We start from the raw sequence: 17,571 nt of genomic DNA, 5'->3' as shown, positions 1-17,571 counted from the left end.
CTTATTTTTTAACACAGGGAAATTTTTAAATTACGTTAATAGTTACCTGATGCGTAACAAATGATGCTTCCCAGCACCCGTGAAATTTTTCTTTTATATAAATACTGTTAGGAACAGATTCCTAGAAGCTGTTTACTGCTCACTACAGCTAAGATGTAAACAAAAGATTAAGAGGTATTCCTTATTTTTACCACTCAGGATATATTAAATGTGTGATTGTAATTTTATTAAAATTCCTCTACGAACTTAACAAGAAATCCAATTCTGTTTATATAATTCGAGAAAGAATGCAGGACTAGCATTATCCTGAAAATACAGACATATCAGGATAAGTATATAATTTTAACACATCATTTTTCCCCTTAAAACACACAAAAGCTTTAAAAACACATCAAAATTAAGCCCTGAATTTTAAATGTAAATGTGTATCACCTGTTCTCTTGCAGAACTTCACAAAAGAAAAACCTGCCTAAAGAAGAAAGGCTTCAAGAATTTTAGCTGCACAAAAGAAGAACTACAGAAATTAAACAGAGGCAGATGGGCTACAACCAGAAACAAAGAAACTGGTCACATCCTGAAACAGATGAGGGAAAAGAAAGCCCCAGATTAAACACGCACACACAATTTGACTAAACCTTTTCCACATAAATAAAGCCCATGCTCAGGACTCATTTTAAGGCCGTGAATCCGATTTTATAACTAGGGCTCCACTGACAGGCAGTCCCAAGCACAAACCTATTTTCCATAACCACCAAGGACGCGCCACCTGCCCCAGGCGGAAACGCTTGGCTTAGCTGGGGCTTCCGTGAACTGCAGCTCCCACAAGCCAGTGACTCCAGCATGATGGGCATGAGGAGGGAGGGGAGACAGCTTGGGAATTCCCGCTGGGCAATTCTGGCCCTATCTGAGCACAAAAATGAGTAGCGGAAAGAATGGGTTACATACACTGTACAAAAAAAGAATCCCCCAGGTCCACTCTGAAACTGACACCGTACACACACGCTGCGCGGTCTCCTTCATGGGAGGGTTCCACCTACCGCGGTAGAAAAGACAGGACTACAAAGCCTTCATTTTATAATCAGCATAGTAATAACTGATTCAGGCAAAAAAAAAAGGGGGGGGGGTGAAAAAATACTGGGTCATTCACAATAGTTAAAAGGTGCAAACAGCCCAGCTCTCCATTAATGGATCAATGGATACACAAAATATGGTGTATCCACGCAACGGAGTACTACCCAGCCACAAAAAAACACAAAGTACTAATTCACGCTACAACGTGGATGAACCTTCGCAACACGCTTAGTGAGAAAAGTCAGACACCGAAAGTCACATACTGTGTGACTCCATTTATACAAAATGTCGAGAATAGGCAAATCCAGAGAGAGAACAGAGATAGAGGCTGCCGGGGGCTGGAGGGAGCGTGGAGAGCAGGTGACACGGTTTGAAGCTTAAGAGGCAGCTGGTGATTGTACAACGATGGGACCTCACTGGTAGTTTAAAGGGATTAATTTTTGTGTGAATTTCACCTCAATAAAGAAAAACATACATCAAAGTATTCACGTGTGTGTATACATATGCACGTATGTATGTATACTGGGGTGTTGGATATTTTCAAAGTATCACCCCAGAGACTACTTCTGTTAATTAAACAGGAAAAGGTTATGTTTGGCAACAGAGAACTCCGGCCAACACGGCCTTAACCAAACTTAACATCCTCAAAAGGAAAAGCTTACGAATCCAGATAGATGTACAGCTGACCCTTGAACCACACAAGCTTGAACTGCACGGGTCCACTTATGTGTAGATTTTCAATAAACATACAAAAAATATGTGTGTAGAACACTATATGCAAGACTTGTAGTGAAGTGGACAGCCTATCCTCACATAGGCATAAGGTAAGGGATGCTTAATGTAAAATACTCATTTCTTACTGTTTTAAAACTTTGCTTTCAAAGAATTACCACGCAGTATGCGTCCCTTGCTCCCGCTCTCCTCGCAATCGGAGATACTGCGTATCAGTCTATCATCACGGGTAACTTTTTAATTTAACAATGTTTCCAATACAGTATTATGAACATGACTGCAATGCTGTGTACCACAGACATTTTACAATGATTCAATCATTACTGTACAAGCTACTGTACTGACTTGATTACACTCGGCTACCATAAAGCAATCACACCAATACAGAACTGCTCTACCTATAAACGAATATGAATTTCTTTTCCACATTACCTTTTCATTTCTGACGTTAGCTCCATCCTCCAACCCCCATCAACAACCTATGATTTAATCAATCACACCTGTGTAATGATTTAATCACTGCCAACTTTTTAAATAAATAAATTTATTTATTTATTTTGGCTGCATTGGGTCTTCGCTGCTGTGCGCAGGCTTTCTCTAGTTGCGGTGAGCGGGGGCTACTCTTCATTGCGGTGCACGGGCTTCTCATTGCGGTAGCTTCTCTTGTTGCGGAGCACGGGCTCTAGGCACGCAGGTTTCAGTAGTTGCAGCACATGGGCTCAGTACTCGTGGCTTGCGGGCTCTAGAGCGCAGGCTCAGTAGTTGTGGCACACGGGCTTAGTTGCTCTGCGGCACGTGGGATCTTCCCGGACCAGGGCTTGAACCCGTGTCTCCTGCATTGGCAGGCGAATTCTTAACCACTGCACCACCATTAATCGTGACTATATAATGAAGCCTCCATAAAAACCCTAAATGATGGTTCAGAGAGCTTCTGGGTAGGTGAATGCATCAGTGTGCTGGGGGGTGATGCACCCCAACTACACTGGGACAGAAGCCCCTTTGCTCAGCACCCCCCAGACCTAAGCCTACGGATCTCTTCATCTAGCTGCACACCTGTATTCTTCATAATAACCTTTATAATAAATAGGTAAACGTACGTAAATGTTTCCCTGAGCCTTGTGAGCCCGAGAAGGGGAGAACAGTCTTGTGACTGGTGTCTGAAGTGGGTGCATCTTGTGGGGCTGGGCCCTCAACCTACAGGACTGGCCGCCAACTCCAGGTCAACGAGTCAGACAGATCTGTGTGACGCCCAGCTGGTGTCAGCTGAGACCGGAGAATTACTCAGTCGCGCTGGAAAACATGCCCAAATAATTTAGCTGGAGCATGAACTTCAGAGTCAGACTGACCTAATTTCAAGGCCCAGCCCTGGCATTTAATCAGTGACCTTGTACAGGGCAGGAAACTTAACTGCCAAGGCCACCTAAACTGCACCGTGAGTTCCAAAACGAAATTACGTGAGAGATGCTTTATAAAACGCAAAATGCTATGTAAATACAAAGTAGGATAATCGTAAATGAAAAACAGGTGAGCCCAAGAGACGTGGAGCCGCCCGAGGTCGAAGGGCACACACCTGGCAGAAGCAACCCCGCCCCTGCCCCATCACCTCCCAACTGTCCATCGCAAGTGCCTACAAGAAGCCATCGGCTTATCCTAGAACCTCATTTAACCTGTTGCTTCCACTGTCCTCCCCAGAACTGCTAACAGGTGATGAAAGTGACGGACACACCCTCCTCTACAGGTGCTGCCTGGTTAAGATGAGCCAAGAACAGGCGTCTGTGAGGCAGGTCACCTCAGTCTCTGGAAACCTCAGCTTCTCAACATCTGCTTGACACCTGCCTCCTCAGGTCTGGGCACTCAAGGCAGCAGGACCTTCAGGAAAAACACAGCGCTGCTTCAGATCTCCCCCGAGGGCTCAACTCAGGTCTGATGCAGCCTCCGAATCGGCTGCCAATTTGCAGGAAATAGAACCAAAGATGAATTCGTGCCCCAAGCCTGCAACCAGCAAATCCAGACCCGGCAAATGATCCCGGCAAAGCCGCAAGCAGATGCCATGTGCGACCAGGGGTGAGGGGACCGAGACAGATCGGTACAGCCACGAGGGGACCCCACCCAGGGACGAAAGGCTGGGAGAGAGCTCAGCAGGTGAAGCGCACGGTCGAGGGCGTGAGGTGTTCTGTGAAGCTCGCGGTGGCAGACGCTTCTCACCTGCACCTGCCGCACCGAGTGCAGACCTTAATAAAGTAAAGGCTTGGGCTTCCTCTTCAAACCTGAAACCACAGCCGGGAACCATGAGGGAAACATCAGACACACCCACATCGAGGGACGTCCTACAAAACACCTGAGCGATACTCCTCAAACCTCCTCAAAACCGCTAAGGGCGTCAAAAACAAGGCAAGTCTGAGAAGCTGTCACGCGCACAGGAGCCTGAAGAGACTCAGACCAAATCTCAGGTGGGATCCCAGAGGGGGTTCTGGGACGGATCAGGGGAAAACTAATCAAATCTGAATAAAGTATGACCTTAGTTAATAATAATGTATCAACCTTGGCCATTAGCTGTGACAAAACGTACCAGAGAAATGTAAAAAGTTAACAATCGAGGAGGTGGGGGGTTGATACAGGACCGCTCTGTATTTTTTTTAAATATTTATTTATTTGGTCACGCGGGGTTTTAGTTGCGGCAGCAGGCTGCTTAGTTGCGGCAGGCGAACTCTCAGTTGCGGCATACATGTGGGATCTCGTTCCCTGACCAGGGATCGAACCCAGGCCCCCTGCAGTGGGAGCGCAGAGACTTATACACTGCGCCACCAGGGAAGTCCCTCTGTATTATTTTTGATAACTTTTCTGTAACTCTAGAACTACTCTGAGCGCAAGTAAAAACTGGGGAAATAGGAATAAATGGGCTGATTGTATCGATATTGACTCGTGGCTGTAACAGTGTATTAGTTTCGCTAGACGTTACCATCAGGGAAACCAGGTAAAGGTCCTCTGCTATATATATATTTTTAAATATTTATTTATTTATTTTTGGCTGTTTTGGGTCTTCGTTTCAGTGCGAGGGCTTTCTCTAGTTGCGGCGAGCGGGGGCCGCTCTTCATCGCGGTGCGCGGGCCTCTCACTGTCGCGGCCTCTCTTGTTGCGGAGCACGAGCTCCAGATGCGCAGGCTCAGCAGTTGTGACGCACGGGCTTAGCTGCTCCGTGGCATGCGGGATCTTCCCAGACCAGGGCTCGAAGCCGTGCCCCCTGCGTTGGCAGGCAGATTCTCAACCACTGCGCCACCAGGGAAGCCCGGTTCTCTGCAATTTTTCACAACAGCTGGTCAATCTACAACTACCTCAGAAGAAAAACTGTTTCCATTTTAGACCTTCTACTTGCAACGGCCGGTCCCCTGCTTAGCACGAATGCTGCAATGCTTTGTTGTGATGACTGGGAAGATCCAATTCATCAATAAATAAAGCAAAAGTCAATTCTGCAAAGCAAGAAGTTTTGAAAAGGAAAAAAGTTTACTTTACAAAAAGGACACATCTAAAAAATGAACTAAAAAAAAAAAAATGACGGACAGGAGACAGCTCTCTGCAGCGTTCTCATCACCATCACGTAAGTGCCCGGCAGAGTCAAAAAATACTAATTTAGTCACTGGTGGAGCCAGTAACGCTGAACTTTTCACAGCTCTCGGTCTACCACCTACCAGATGCTGTGTCCTGTCACTTCAGGTATTTTGTCTAAGCCAGTGACAGCTGAACTGTTACTCTCCAAAGATCATTTCTACTAAAAATTTCAAACATAAGGGATTCATTCAGACCTCAGGAGACAGATCTCAGACTCTAGAACTGAAGCAACATTGATAAAAAGAGATGACCTGTAAGAACCCTAGAATAAATTTTCTTCTAAAACACATAGTGGGGACTTCCCTGGTGGCGCAGTGGTTAGGAATCTGCCTGCCAATGCAGGGGACACAGGTTCGATCCCTGGTCCTGGAAGATCCCACATGCCACAGAACAACTAAGCCCGTGTCCCACAACTACTGAGCCTGCACTCGAGAGCCCGCGAGCCACAACTACTGAAGCCCATGCGCCTAGGAGCCCGTGCTCCACAACGAGAAGCCACCGCAATGAAGAGTAGCCCCCGCTCACCACAACTAGAGAAAGCCTGCGCGCAGCAACGAAGACCCAACACAGCCAAAACTAATTTAAATTAAATAAATTAATTTTTTAAAAAACCACATAGTAAAGTAACACTGACTCAAGATAAATAAGACCATTTTCCACCTGAAATGACCTCCCTTTCCACACCACAACCAAAGACTTGAACCATGCTTCTAAAATACTGACTACCCAGAAACAGAAAGACAAATATATCACTTACATATGGAATCTAAAATACGACACAATGAACTTATCTACAATACAGACTCACAGACATAGAGAACAGACTTGTAGTTGCCAAGGGGGAGGGAGGGGTGGAGTGGGAGTTTGGGATTAGCAGATCCAAGCTAGCATATATAGGATGGATAAACAAGGTCCTACTGTGTATCACAGGGAACTATATTCAATATCCTGTGATAAACCATAATGAAAAAAATATGAAAAAGAATGTATACACGTGTGAATGTAACTTTGTTGCACAGCAGAAATTAACACATTGTAAATCAATGAGACTTCAATAAAATAAATTGAAAATAAAATAAAATGAAATACTACAAAAGCTTCCCTCCTCTCAGGCAAGTGTTCATAGGCTAACAAGCTATACTGTTCCTTTGTAATGATACAAAATGGAAGTTAGGGCATTCCACTTGTACTCTATGAAAGTATGTTATCTTAGACTTTTATATTTTACACTTTTTAAAAATTTCTCTCCTCTGTTTCCCTTACATAAAACTGCACTTTTTAAATGCATCTCAGGTTTGTATCAAGTAAACAAACCACATTTCAATCCCTCAGCAAACCAAAACTCATGCGGTTAAAAGGGTCTTGCCCAAGATCATTCCTTCTTTAAACTGATTACCAGGCTTAAGTTTTACAAATTCTTAGTAAATACTCCAAACTGAAAGCCTGGGGGGGTTGGGGGACAGCAAGATACACAATACCATTTCCATCCAATGGAATATTAACTGCACAGTTCAAACGAGTGAGATCTGTATGCATTAGGAACAAATGAAAAAAGGAAACAGTATACACAGCATGTATATTTACAAGAACAAAAATGTGTAACTTTGCTGTATATGGCTTTGAAGTGTTCTCTCTGTTTTTTTTTTTTTTTTTTTGGCCGTACCACACGGCATGCAGGATCTTCCCCGACCAGGAATGGAACACATGCCCCCTGTGTTGGCAGTGTGGAGTCTTAACCACTGGACCACCAGGGAAGTCCTGAACTGTTCTCTTTTTAAACACTGAGAACATATTCATATCATCACTTCTGCAATTACTTTTTAAAACTATGTGGATTCATGAATTTTAATCTTTCTCAGTAAAACCAACATCTCAGCATCTAGAATTATTTACACATTCCTTCACATATGTTTAGGCTACAATTATCTTATGTGTAGGAACTGTCACTGGACATCTACAAATACTGTAAATTTTTTTTTTTTTTAAAGCTTTTTTTTTTTTTTTTTAATTAATTAATTTATTTTTTGTCTGTGTTGGGTCTTCATTTCTGTGCAAGGGCTTTCTCTAGTTGCGGCAAGCGGGGGCCACTTTTCATCGTGGTGCGCGGGCCTCTCACTGTTGCAACCTCTCTTGTTGTGGAGCACAGCCTCCAGACGCGCAGGCTCAGTAGCTGTAGCTCACGGGCCTAGTTGCTCCTTGGCATACGGGATCTTCCCAGACCAGGGCTCGAACCTGTGTCCCCTGCATCGGCAGGCAGATTCCCAACCACTGCGCCACCAGGGAAGCCCTACAAATACTGTAAATTTTAACGCAGGTATTTAGTATCTTGCTATTTGACACCTACTATTTAAATGGCTTTTAAAAATTATGATTTCAATTCCTCAACATAGAAACCTGGGCTTAAGAGTTAGTTGGCTCTGACTCAACAACAAAAAAACCACCAACCCAATCAAAAGCTGGGCAGAAGACCTTAAGAGAGTCTCTCCAAAGAACACATACAGATGGCCAGGAGGCATGTGAAAAGATGCTCAACATCACTAATTGTTAGAGAAACACAAATCAAAACTACAGTGAGGTACCACCTCAAACCAGTCAGAATGGCCATCATTAAAAACTCTACAAGGGGACTCCCTGGTGGTCCAGTGGTAAAGAATCCATGCAGGGGACGCGGGTTCGATCCCTGGTCAGGGAACTAAGACCCCACGTGCCATAGGACAACTAAGCCCACGCGCCACGACTACTGAGCTCGCGCTCCTCAACGAGAGAGCCCGTGAGCTGTAAACTACAGAGCCTACGCACCCTGGAGCCCCCGCCACAACTCAACTAGAGAGAGAAGCCCGCGTGCCGCAACGAAGACCCGACACAGCCAAAAAAATAAATTAAATAAATGTATTTTAAAAAACCTCTACAAATAATAAATGCTGGGGACTTCCCTGGTGGTCCAGTGGCTAAGACTCCACACTCCCAGTGCAGGGGGCCCGGGTTTGATCCCTGGTCAGGGAACTAGATCCCACATGCCGCAACTAAGAGTTCACGTGCCACAACTAAGATCCAGTGCAGCCAAATGAATAAAAAACAAATAACAAATGCTGGAAAGGATGTGGAGCAGAGGGAACTCTCTTACACTGCCGGTGGGAATGTAAGTTGGTGCAGCCACTGTGGAAAACAGTACGATGGTTCCTTAGAAAATTAAAAACAGAATTACCATACCATCTAGCAATCCCACTCCTGAGCTATACCCGGACAAAACTATAATTTAAAAGGATGCTATAGGGAGGGCTTCCCTGGTGGCGCAGTGGTTGAGAGTCCGCCTGCCGATGCAGGGGACACGGGTTCGTGCCCCGGTCTGGAAAGATCCCACATGCCACGGAGCGGCTGGGCCCGTGAGTCATGGCCTCTGGGCCTGCGCGTCCAGAGCCTGTGCTCCGCAACGGGAGAGGCCACAACAGTGAGAGGCCCGCGTACCAGGAAAAAAAAAAAAAAAAAAAAGATACTATACACAGAGAATCCTAAAGATGCTACCAGAAAACTACTAGAGCTAATCAATGAATTTGGTAAAGTGCAAGATACAAAATTAATGCACAGAAATCTCTGGCATTCCTATACACTAATGATGAAAAATCTGAAAGTGAAATTAAGAAAACACTCCCATTTACCACTGCAACCAAAAGAATAAAATATCTAGGAATAAACCTACCTAAGGAGACAAAAGACCTGTATGCAGAAAATGATAAGACACTGATGAAAGCAATTAAAGATGATATAAATAGATGGAGAGATGTACCATGTTCTTGGACTGGAAGAATCAACATTGTGGAAATGACTCTACTACCCAAAGCAATCTACAGATTCAATGCAATCCCTATCAAGCTACCATTGGCATTTTTCACAGAACTAGAACAAAAAATTTCACAATTTGTACAGAAACACAAAAGACCCCGAACAGCCAAAGCAATCTTGAGAACGAAAAACGGAGCTGAAGGAATCAGGAATCAGGCTCCCTGACTTCAGACTATACTACAAAGCTATAGTAATCAGTACAGTATGGTACTGGCACAGAAACAGAAATATAGATCAATGGAACAGGATAGAAAGCCCAGAGATAAACCCACGCACATATGGTCACCTTATCTTCGATAAAGGAGGCAAGAAGTGGAGAAAAGACAGCCTCTTCAATAAGTGGTGATGGGAAAACTGGACAGCTACATGTAAAAGGATGAAATTAGAACACTCCCTAACACCATACACAAAAATAAACTCAAAATGGATTAAAGACCTAAATGTAAGGCCAGACACTATCAAACTCTTAGAGGAAAACATAGGCAGAACACTCTATGACATAAATCACAGCAAGATCCTTTCTGACCCACCTCCTAGAGAAATGGAAATAAAAACAAAAATAAACAAATGGGACCTAATGAAACTTAAAAGCTTTTGCACAGCAAAGGAAACCATAAACAAGACCAAAAGACAACCCTCAGAATTGGAGAAAATATTTGCAAATGAAGCAACTGACAAAGGATTTATCTCCAAACTTTACAAGCAGCTCATGCAGCGCAATAACAAAAGAACAAACAGCCCAATCCAAAAATGGGCAGAAGACCTAAATAGACATTTCTGCAAAGAAGATATACAGACTGCCAACAAACACATGAAAGAATGCTCAACATCATTAATCATTAGAGAAATGCAAATCAAAACTACAATGAGATATCATCTGACACCGGTCAGAATGGCCATCGTCAAAAAATCTAGAAACAATAAATGCTGGAGAGGGTGTGGAGAAAAGGGGACACTCTTGCACTGTTGGTGGGAATGTAAACTGATACAGCCACTATGGAGAACAGTATGGAGGTTCCTTAAAAAACTAAAAATAGAATTACCATACAACCCAGCAATCCCACTACTGGGCATACACCCTGAGAAAACCATAATTCAAAAACAGTCATGTACCAAAATGTTCATTGCAACTCTATTTACAATAGCCAGGACGTGGAAGCAACCTAAGTGTCCATCAACAGATGAATGGATAAAGAAGATGTTGGCACAATGGAATATTACTCAGCCATAAAAAGAAACGAAATTGAGTTATTTGTAGTGAGTCTGTCATACAGAGTGAAGTAAGTCAGAAGGAGAAAAACAAATACCATATGCTAACACATATACATGGAATTTAAGGAAAAAAAAAAGGTCATGAAGAACCTAGGGGCCAGACGGGAATAAAGACACAGACCTACTAGAGAATGGACTTGAGGATATGGGGAGCGGGAAGGGTAAGCTGTGATAAAGTGAGAGAGTGGCATGGACATATATACACTACCAAATGTAAGGTAGATAGCTAGTGGGAAGCAGCCGCATAGCACAGCGACATCAGCTCAGTGATTTGTGACCACCTAGAGGGGTGGGACAGGGAGGGTGGGAGGGAGGGAGACGCAAGAGGGAAGAGATATGGGAACATATGTATATGTATAACTGATTCACTTTGTTATAAAGCAGAAACTAACACACCATTGTAAAGCAATTATACTCCAAAAAAGATGTTAGAAAAAAGATACATGCAGGGGCTTCCCTGGTGGCACAGTGGTTGGGAGTCCGCCTGCCGATGCAGGGGACACGGGTTCGTGCCCCGGTCCGGGAAGATCCCACATGCCGCGGAGCGGCTGGGCCTGTGAGCCATGGCCGCTGAGCCTGTGCGTCCAGAGCCTGTGCTCCACAACAGTGAGAGGCCCGCGTACCGCAAAAAAAAAAAAAAAAAAAAAAAAAAGGAAGAAAAGAGATACATGCACCTGTATGTTCACAGCAGCAGCACTATTCACAATAGCCAAGGCAAAACAACCTAAATGTCCATCAACGGATGAACCGATAAAGAAAACGCGGTACGTATATACAATGGAATACCACTCAGCCACAAAAAAGAACGAAATAATATCATTTGCAGCAACATGGATGACCTAGAGATTATCATACTAAGTGAAGTCAGAAAAAGAAAAATACCATATAACATCACTTATATGTGGAATCTAAAACATGGCACATATGAACCTATATACAAAACAGAAACAGACTCACAGACATGGAGAACAGACTTGTGGTTGCCGAGGTGGGGAGGGAGAGGGATGGACTGGGAGTGTGGGGTTGGTAGATACAAACTATTACATTTAGAATGGATAAACAGCAAGGTCCTACTGTAGAGCAAAGGGAACTATATCCAGTCTCCTGGGATAAACCATAATGGGAAAAAATATTTTAAAAAAGAATGTCTATGTGTGTAAAACTGAGTCACTTTGCTGTACAGCAGAGATTGCCACAGCATTGTAAATCAACTATATTTCAGTAAAAAAGAAAAAAAGAGTTAGTTGACTCTGGACTGAAGAGAAAATGGGAGATCTAAAAAAATATGGAATCAGCCCACGTTCTTCCAAAGGGTGCCCGGTCCATAGTTCTGTAAATAGTAGCATTAAGCCCACAAATGCAGAAACAGAAAAAATGATGGAGCAGGCAAGGTCTGACTTCTGTGCCTGAGAGCATCTAGAAACAGTCCCTTCTCTCCAGCCCCTTTTCTCAAACAAAAAACCTCTCATAGATTTTCTACCCAAAGGGTTGCCTTAGTCCCCAAATTCTGTGCCAAGAAACCTTCAAGATGGTTTCCTGTCCTCCAGATTACTGTCCAAATTTAATCAAAATTAGTAATCATCCAGAAGTGCCAAAGCTTCTCCACTTTGTGGTGACGTACTTTGGTAAAAATATTTACCACGGCTACAAGAATTTGTAGCCTCCGTATTTTTGAGGACAAACTGCAGGAAAATTTTAGAATCACAGAAACCGTTCAAGAAGACAGAAGGGATTATTTAAAACAACATTACCTGTCCCTCAAAGTGTCTTTATATTCAAAATAGAACACAGACTGGGTTAAGTTATAAAAAAACAGAAGAACTGAAAATTCCTGATGTCTTCATTTCCCGTTTCCATTTTCACACACAAACCCTCAAGTGGTAAGACACATGCCAGAGACATCCAGTAGCTCTGAGTCCTCAATCGGGGAACATTTTTCCGTTCAGAAAATTATCAAATCTGATCGCGCTCTTCTCACTCTGTCCACGAAAAGAAAAATCAAAGTTTGGATATAAAAATCATAAACCACCTCTACTTAGAGGAGACAGAGTTTTAACCCCTGTAATTTCACTGTAGTTGAGACCTCACTGCAGCTTCTTTGAGCAACCTCAAAGAAGCTTAACTTAGCTTGAAATATTTTATAGACAACTTCCTGGTGTTAAAACCAAACAACTAAGCCTGCATATCTGCTGAGAAACCTCTGCAAACTGCCAAACGTGCATTACTCACTGTTCACCATTCCTCAAACCAAATCCTCTTTGGCTGGGCCACTAGCGTTGTAGAAATGCACGTTCAGGGCATGACAGATGGAGGACATAAGGGTTTACTGCTGGGATACCACCATAAAGCACTGCAGCATGACAGACCCGAGTTCGGAAACAGGTTCTCACACCACTTCTTGTCTGTCTATAGCTCAAGTTCTTAACTAGTGAGTAATACAGACGTGGTTCATCAGCTTTCAAACTAAGCAACTGACATCTGAAGATTAATCCAAGCCACACATGAGCAAAAAAGAAAAAGAAAAAGTGATCCTTTCCTCAGGAAATTCGGCAAAGTTGATGATGCGTTAAACTTGACTCAAGTTAAAAATTACAGGGGTGGGGGTTGACAAGGCGGGAAAGAGTAAAAAGGGCAGGGGCTCCCGCCTCAACCCAATGTGGAGACGGGTCACATGCATACTGACCAACAAACAATATGGAGCAGTAACACGATTAACTCCTGAAAAACAGTTATCAACCAGGCGATTTCATTTTAAGGGCACAAAATTCCACCAGCAAGAATCTCACTCCCATCCTCGTAGAAATCTGTTTCGTCTCCGATTTAAGTTCATCCTAACAGGCAAGTGCTTCCCAACACCAATACCGATAAAAATAAAGAAAACTGGTGCTTAACATTCTCTACATGCTTAGCAGATGTTAGTTTTCCCATAAAAAATGCTACTCAAGGTGGACACTGCCTAACACAGCGCCTGCCCTCAGGCTGCGAACTGTAAAATCGCGTTACACGGTAAAAACAGTTTCTTCAGGTAAGATAAAGAAATAATGTCATTTTCTGATTTCCAAGTCACTAATAAGCCTAATCGCTTAGATGGTACCTACGCCCGAAAAACAGGACACTGTGTACCGTTCCCTCAGTACCTCAGGGAGGCGCCCCAGCCCCACCTGCCTTTAGACAGTCCTTCCTTCAAACCCGCTCCTGCGCAGCCACAGGGGACCCCCTCCCCAATCCCCGTCGCGCTGAGAAACACGCGACTCTAAGCGGCAGAGCCGGCTGGTTTCTAGGACTCGCGGCGCTCTGCACCTGCGCCCGTGCACACCTGGGGGAAGCTGGCGCGTCCCGGAACGTCCCTGCGGACCCTGGGCCCGGGGGTGCTCCGCGCTGAAATGGGGGGCGCCCCGCGCTGAAATGGGTGGCGCGCGTCCCTGCGGAATCTGGGCCCGGGGGCGGCCCGCACTCAGAGGGCGGGGCGGGCGTCCCTGCGAACTCCGGGCGTTCGGCGGCTGTACCCGCATCCCGCTGACCCCGAGCCTCCGACCCAGCAACCCCCAGCCACCAGCCAGGGCAGCGGAGGCTTTGCACAGCGTGGGCGGCACAGACCTCGGCAGCTGCGTCCTCTCCCTCTCAGCGCCTCCATCCCCGGCCCCACCCCGCCCGGAGGGTCCCTAAGACACGCCCCGCGCTGCAGCGTCGGGGACCCTCCCCCTCCTACCCGGCAGCCCCGGGAGAGACCGCCCCCCCGCACGCACGGCCGCACCCACCCCGCCCCCGCCCGGCGTGCAGGAGGTGGGGGAGGGGACGGCGAAGCGCGAGTTTCCCCCCCCCAACGCAGAGCCGCGCTGCAGGGGGTGCACCTTGCGCTTGCGGGCCTCCGCCGAGCCGCTCCACACGAAGCACTGGTAAATGGCGCGCAGGTTCTGCTTCCAGTTGTCCACCTTGAAGCTGCCCAGGTGCGCACAGCCCGGAGGCGTCACCACCAGCTCCGCGTCCATGGCCTCGCCGTCCGGCTCGCGCCGGGGCGCCGGCGGAGACGAGGACGACGCCAGCGCGACGCGGGGCTGCGGGCGGCACGGCCAAGGGACAGGCCCGGGACAAAGCGGAGTCTCGCGACCGGGGTGGCGGGCACCGCCCGCGCTGCGCTCGCGGGTAGCCGAGGCCGCAACAGGGCTACGTCATCGCCGCCGGGGCGCGCCGCGCATGCGCCAGCCGGCGGCGGCTCGCCCGCCGCCCCCTCCCCCATGGGCTTGGGCAGGCGATGGGTGGAGCTGGAGAGGCTCCGCCCCTTCACCCCCGCCATTGGTCAGCGGCGGCCGCGTGACGTCCCGCCCTCCGAGGAGGCGAGGCGGGACTGGACCTGTTTGCGCCGGCGGGCGCTGCCGCAGGGGCGGAGCTGGCGGGGTTGGGGGGCGGTGGTTGCTGGTCCCCACCGGGTCGCAGTCCGGTGAATCCGGTCAGGCCTGGCCCACGTGGACTCTGGACTTCCCGATAGGAAGCAGGGAACCGCAGACTCGCGCGCTCTATGAGGTTTCGCCGAGGCGTCGCCGTCGAGCTCGCTAGCCGCACATTCACGGCTCCGGGAGCTCGAGTCCCGCGTCCTCCGGGTGGGCTGTGCACCTGCCGGCGGACCCCGCAGGTGCGGGAGGTCCGTGAAGACAGATGCCAGCTTCTCGAGGGCTTTTCACTGCGTCCCGGCCCACCTCCGCAACTAAAAGACGGAGAAATAAAGATGTTGTCACGGCAGTTAGAGCTCAGGGCCCGGCGGGAGGGGTGTGGGGTGAATGAAGCTTCTGTGGTCGGGACACTGGCCGGCACGCTGGCCTAGGGCCTTGGTGCCTGCAGCCCCTGCGCCTGAAGCCTGCCCGACCCTAGCCCGTGGCTTTATCAGACGCCGCCTGCCCAGCGAGGCCTTCTCTTCCACCCTACTGGACCTCACGAGCCCCCTACATCCTTCATCTCCTTACCCAAAGAATTTATTTACTTGTTCTTTTAATGTTTGTTTATGTATTTGGCTACACCGGGTCTTAGTTGCGGCACGTGGGATCTTTGTTGCCCTATGCGTGATCTTTAGTTGGCATGCGGACTCAGTTGTGGCATGCATGTGGGCTCCAGTCCCCTGACGAGGGATGGAACCCGGGCCCCCTGCATAGGGAGGGAGGAGTCTTAACCACTGGACCACCAGACTTCCCTGCCCTGTTTTTTAATTAACTATTCCCAACGTAGCATGAAAACTCCATGACGGTAATGATTTTTGTGTTTTATTAACGTCAGCATCGCCCAGTGCCCAGAGTAGTACTAGTATATATGCCGGTTCTCAAAAATAAATGTTTAATTAATTAACCCAAACAAACTTTTATAGGAGAATCTAATAAGATCATTCTCAGAATAAAACACAGGTGAAGTAAGGCACGTTATGGATATGTTAAAGAAAGGTGTATCCGTTTACTAAAAAGTAAACTCAGAAATAGTTAGGAATTACAAATTATATGTGATTCACCTCTATTAATATTCAATGTCACGAGTATTTTAGTTTTACTGTTCTTGTAAATATGATTCGGTTTCAAGAATGTGCCCTTAGGGACTTCCCTGGTGGCGCAGTGGATAAGACTCTGCACTCCCAATGCAGGGGGCCCAGGTTCCATCCTTGGTCAGGGAACTAGATCGCACTTGTATGCCGCAACCAAGAGTTCGCATGTGCAGCTAGGGATCCCGCCTGCTGCAACTAAGACCCGGCGCAACCAAATAAATATTAAGAAAAAAAATAATGTGCCCTTAGAATTCAGGCCCCTAATATCTATTGATCACATTTTTTATCAGTATGGTCATCCAACCTTGGGAGAATTTCTGTGCTCTCTACTTGGATTATAAATAATGATTTGAAATGCCCTGTAATCAGCCTCATACATAAATAAGATTAAAACACTATATATCCTTGAAAAGCAGTTCCGAGAAGAGTCATGGATGAAACTGTTTACTACGGCATTTTTTTTCTAATGGGAAAAAAGCTGAAAACACCCTAAATGACCATTAATAGGCAAATGATTGAGTAAACTATTAACTAGGCATTCTAGGGAATGCTATACTGCTGTAAAAGAATGACCTAGGTTTCTAAGTACTAATATGGAAAGTCTATAAGACATACATGAATAAAACAAGTTGCCGAAAAGTACAGATAGTATGGTGACATTTACCGAAAAATAATACTGTATGTGAGTATCTATTAAAGGGCTGGGAGAAACAAACAAATCAATCATAGTTAATTTCTGGTGAGGGAGAACTTCATCTATGGCATTTGAATTCTTTTATAATAAGAATTAATCGTAGTATTTCATACTTAAAAAATCACTAAAACTTGAAATGACAAAATGTTCTAAGGCGGGGAAAGGGGGCTTGCTCGAGTTCCACAGCATCTAGAAAACGGGTCCGGAAGTTCCATTCATGCATCCACCCAGAAAACAAGTCAGACTCTTAACCTTCAGTTCTGGCTCCACCACTTTCTGCCTGTGTAACATGAGGCAGATTGCTTATCTGTTAAAATTGGGGTGACACCAACTCAGTGCTTACCTTAAAGGGTTACAGCACAGAATAAACGGTAATGCATGCCAAGCTCTTAGTACGTGTTGTTTAATTAAGGGCTTGAGAAACAGGGACTTCCCTGACAGTCCAGTGGTTAAGACTCCACGCTTCCACTGCAGGGGACTTGGGTTCAATCACTAGTTGGGGAACTAAGATCCCGCCTGCACGCCGCAGAGCAGCGCAGCAAAAGAAAAAAAAAAGAAACATTAGCAATTGATCTGGAAGTTGCTGGGCATTGAAATGATTGACAATATCCTACTTTAAGAATCCCACAGTGTAGTGGGATAAATAGGAACACTAGCAGGCAGTTTCAGTACAGCCATTGCTGTGTATCCATAGGTACCACATCCAAGGATTCAAGCAACCTCGGATGGAAAATATTTGAACAAAAATGCCAGAAATTTCCAGAAAGCAAACCGTGCACTGGCCACAGCTTACATAGCTTTTACATTGTACTTACAACTATTTACACAGCATTTA

The 17,571-nt window shown here is 46.0% G+C and overlaps 1 protein-coding gene across 5 annotated transcripts in view; it reads right to left on the bottom strand.

The window, feature by feature from the left end:
• The window catches only part of USP22 (ubiquitin specific peptidase 22), a 35,669-nt gene extending 20,953 nt beyond the window's left edge, over positions 1 to 14,716 (bottom strand). For 3 of the 5 annotated variants that reach the window (XR_004347685.1, XR_004347686.1, XM_032617764.1), the window contains exon 1: positions 14,373 to 14,716. Coding sequence is in view for 1 of the 5 variants with exons in the window: in XM_032617764.1 (XP_032473655.1) it covers positions 14,373 to 14,510 (138 nt within the window). In the remaining 4 variants the exon portion in view is untranslated. Of the gene's footprint in view, positions 1 to 14,118; positions 14,160 to 14,372 lie in introns of those variants that run through there. The other 2 variants (XM_032617766.1, XM_032617765.1) reach the window with 2 other exon arrangements.
• Between the last annotated feature and the right edge of the window lie 2,855 nt (positions 14,717 to 17,571).

The sequence above is a fragment of the Phocoena sinus genome, chromosome 20 (genome assembly GCF_008692025.1).
Source record: "Phocoena sinus isolate mPhoSin1 chromosome 20, mPhoSin1.pri, whole genome shotgun sequence".
NCBI classification, from domain to species: domain Eukaryota; kingdom Metazoa; phylum Chordata; class Mammalia; order Artiodactyla; family Phocoenidae; genus Phocoena; species Phocoena sinus.
The sequence above is the reverse complement of the archived record's forward strand: the minus strand, read 5'-3'. Positions and strand labels throughout refer to the sequence as shown.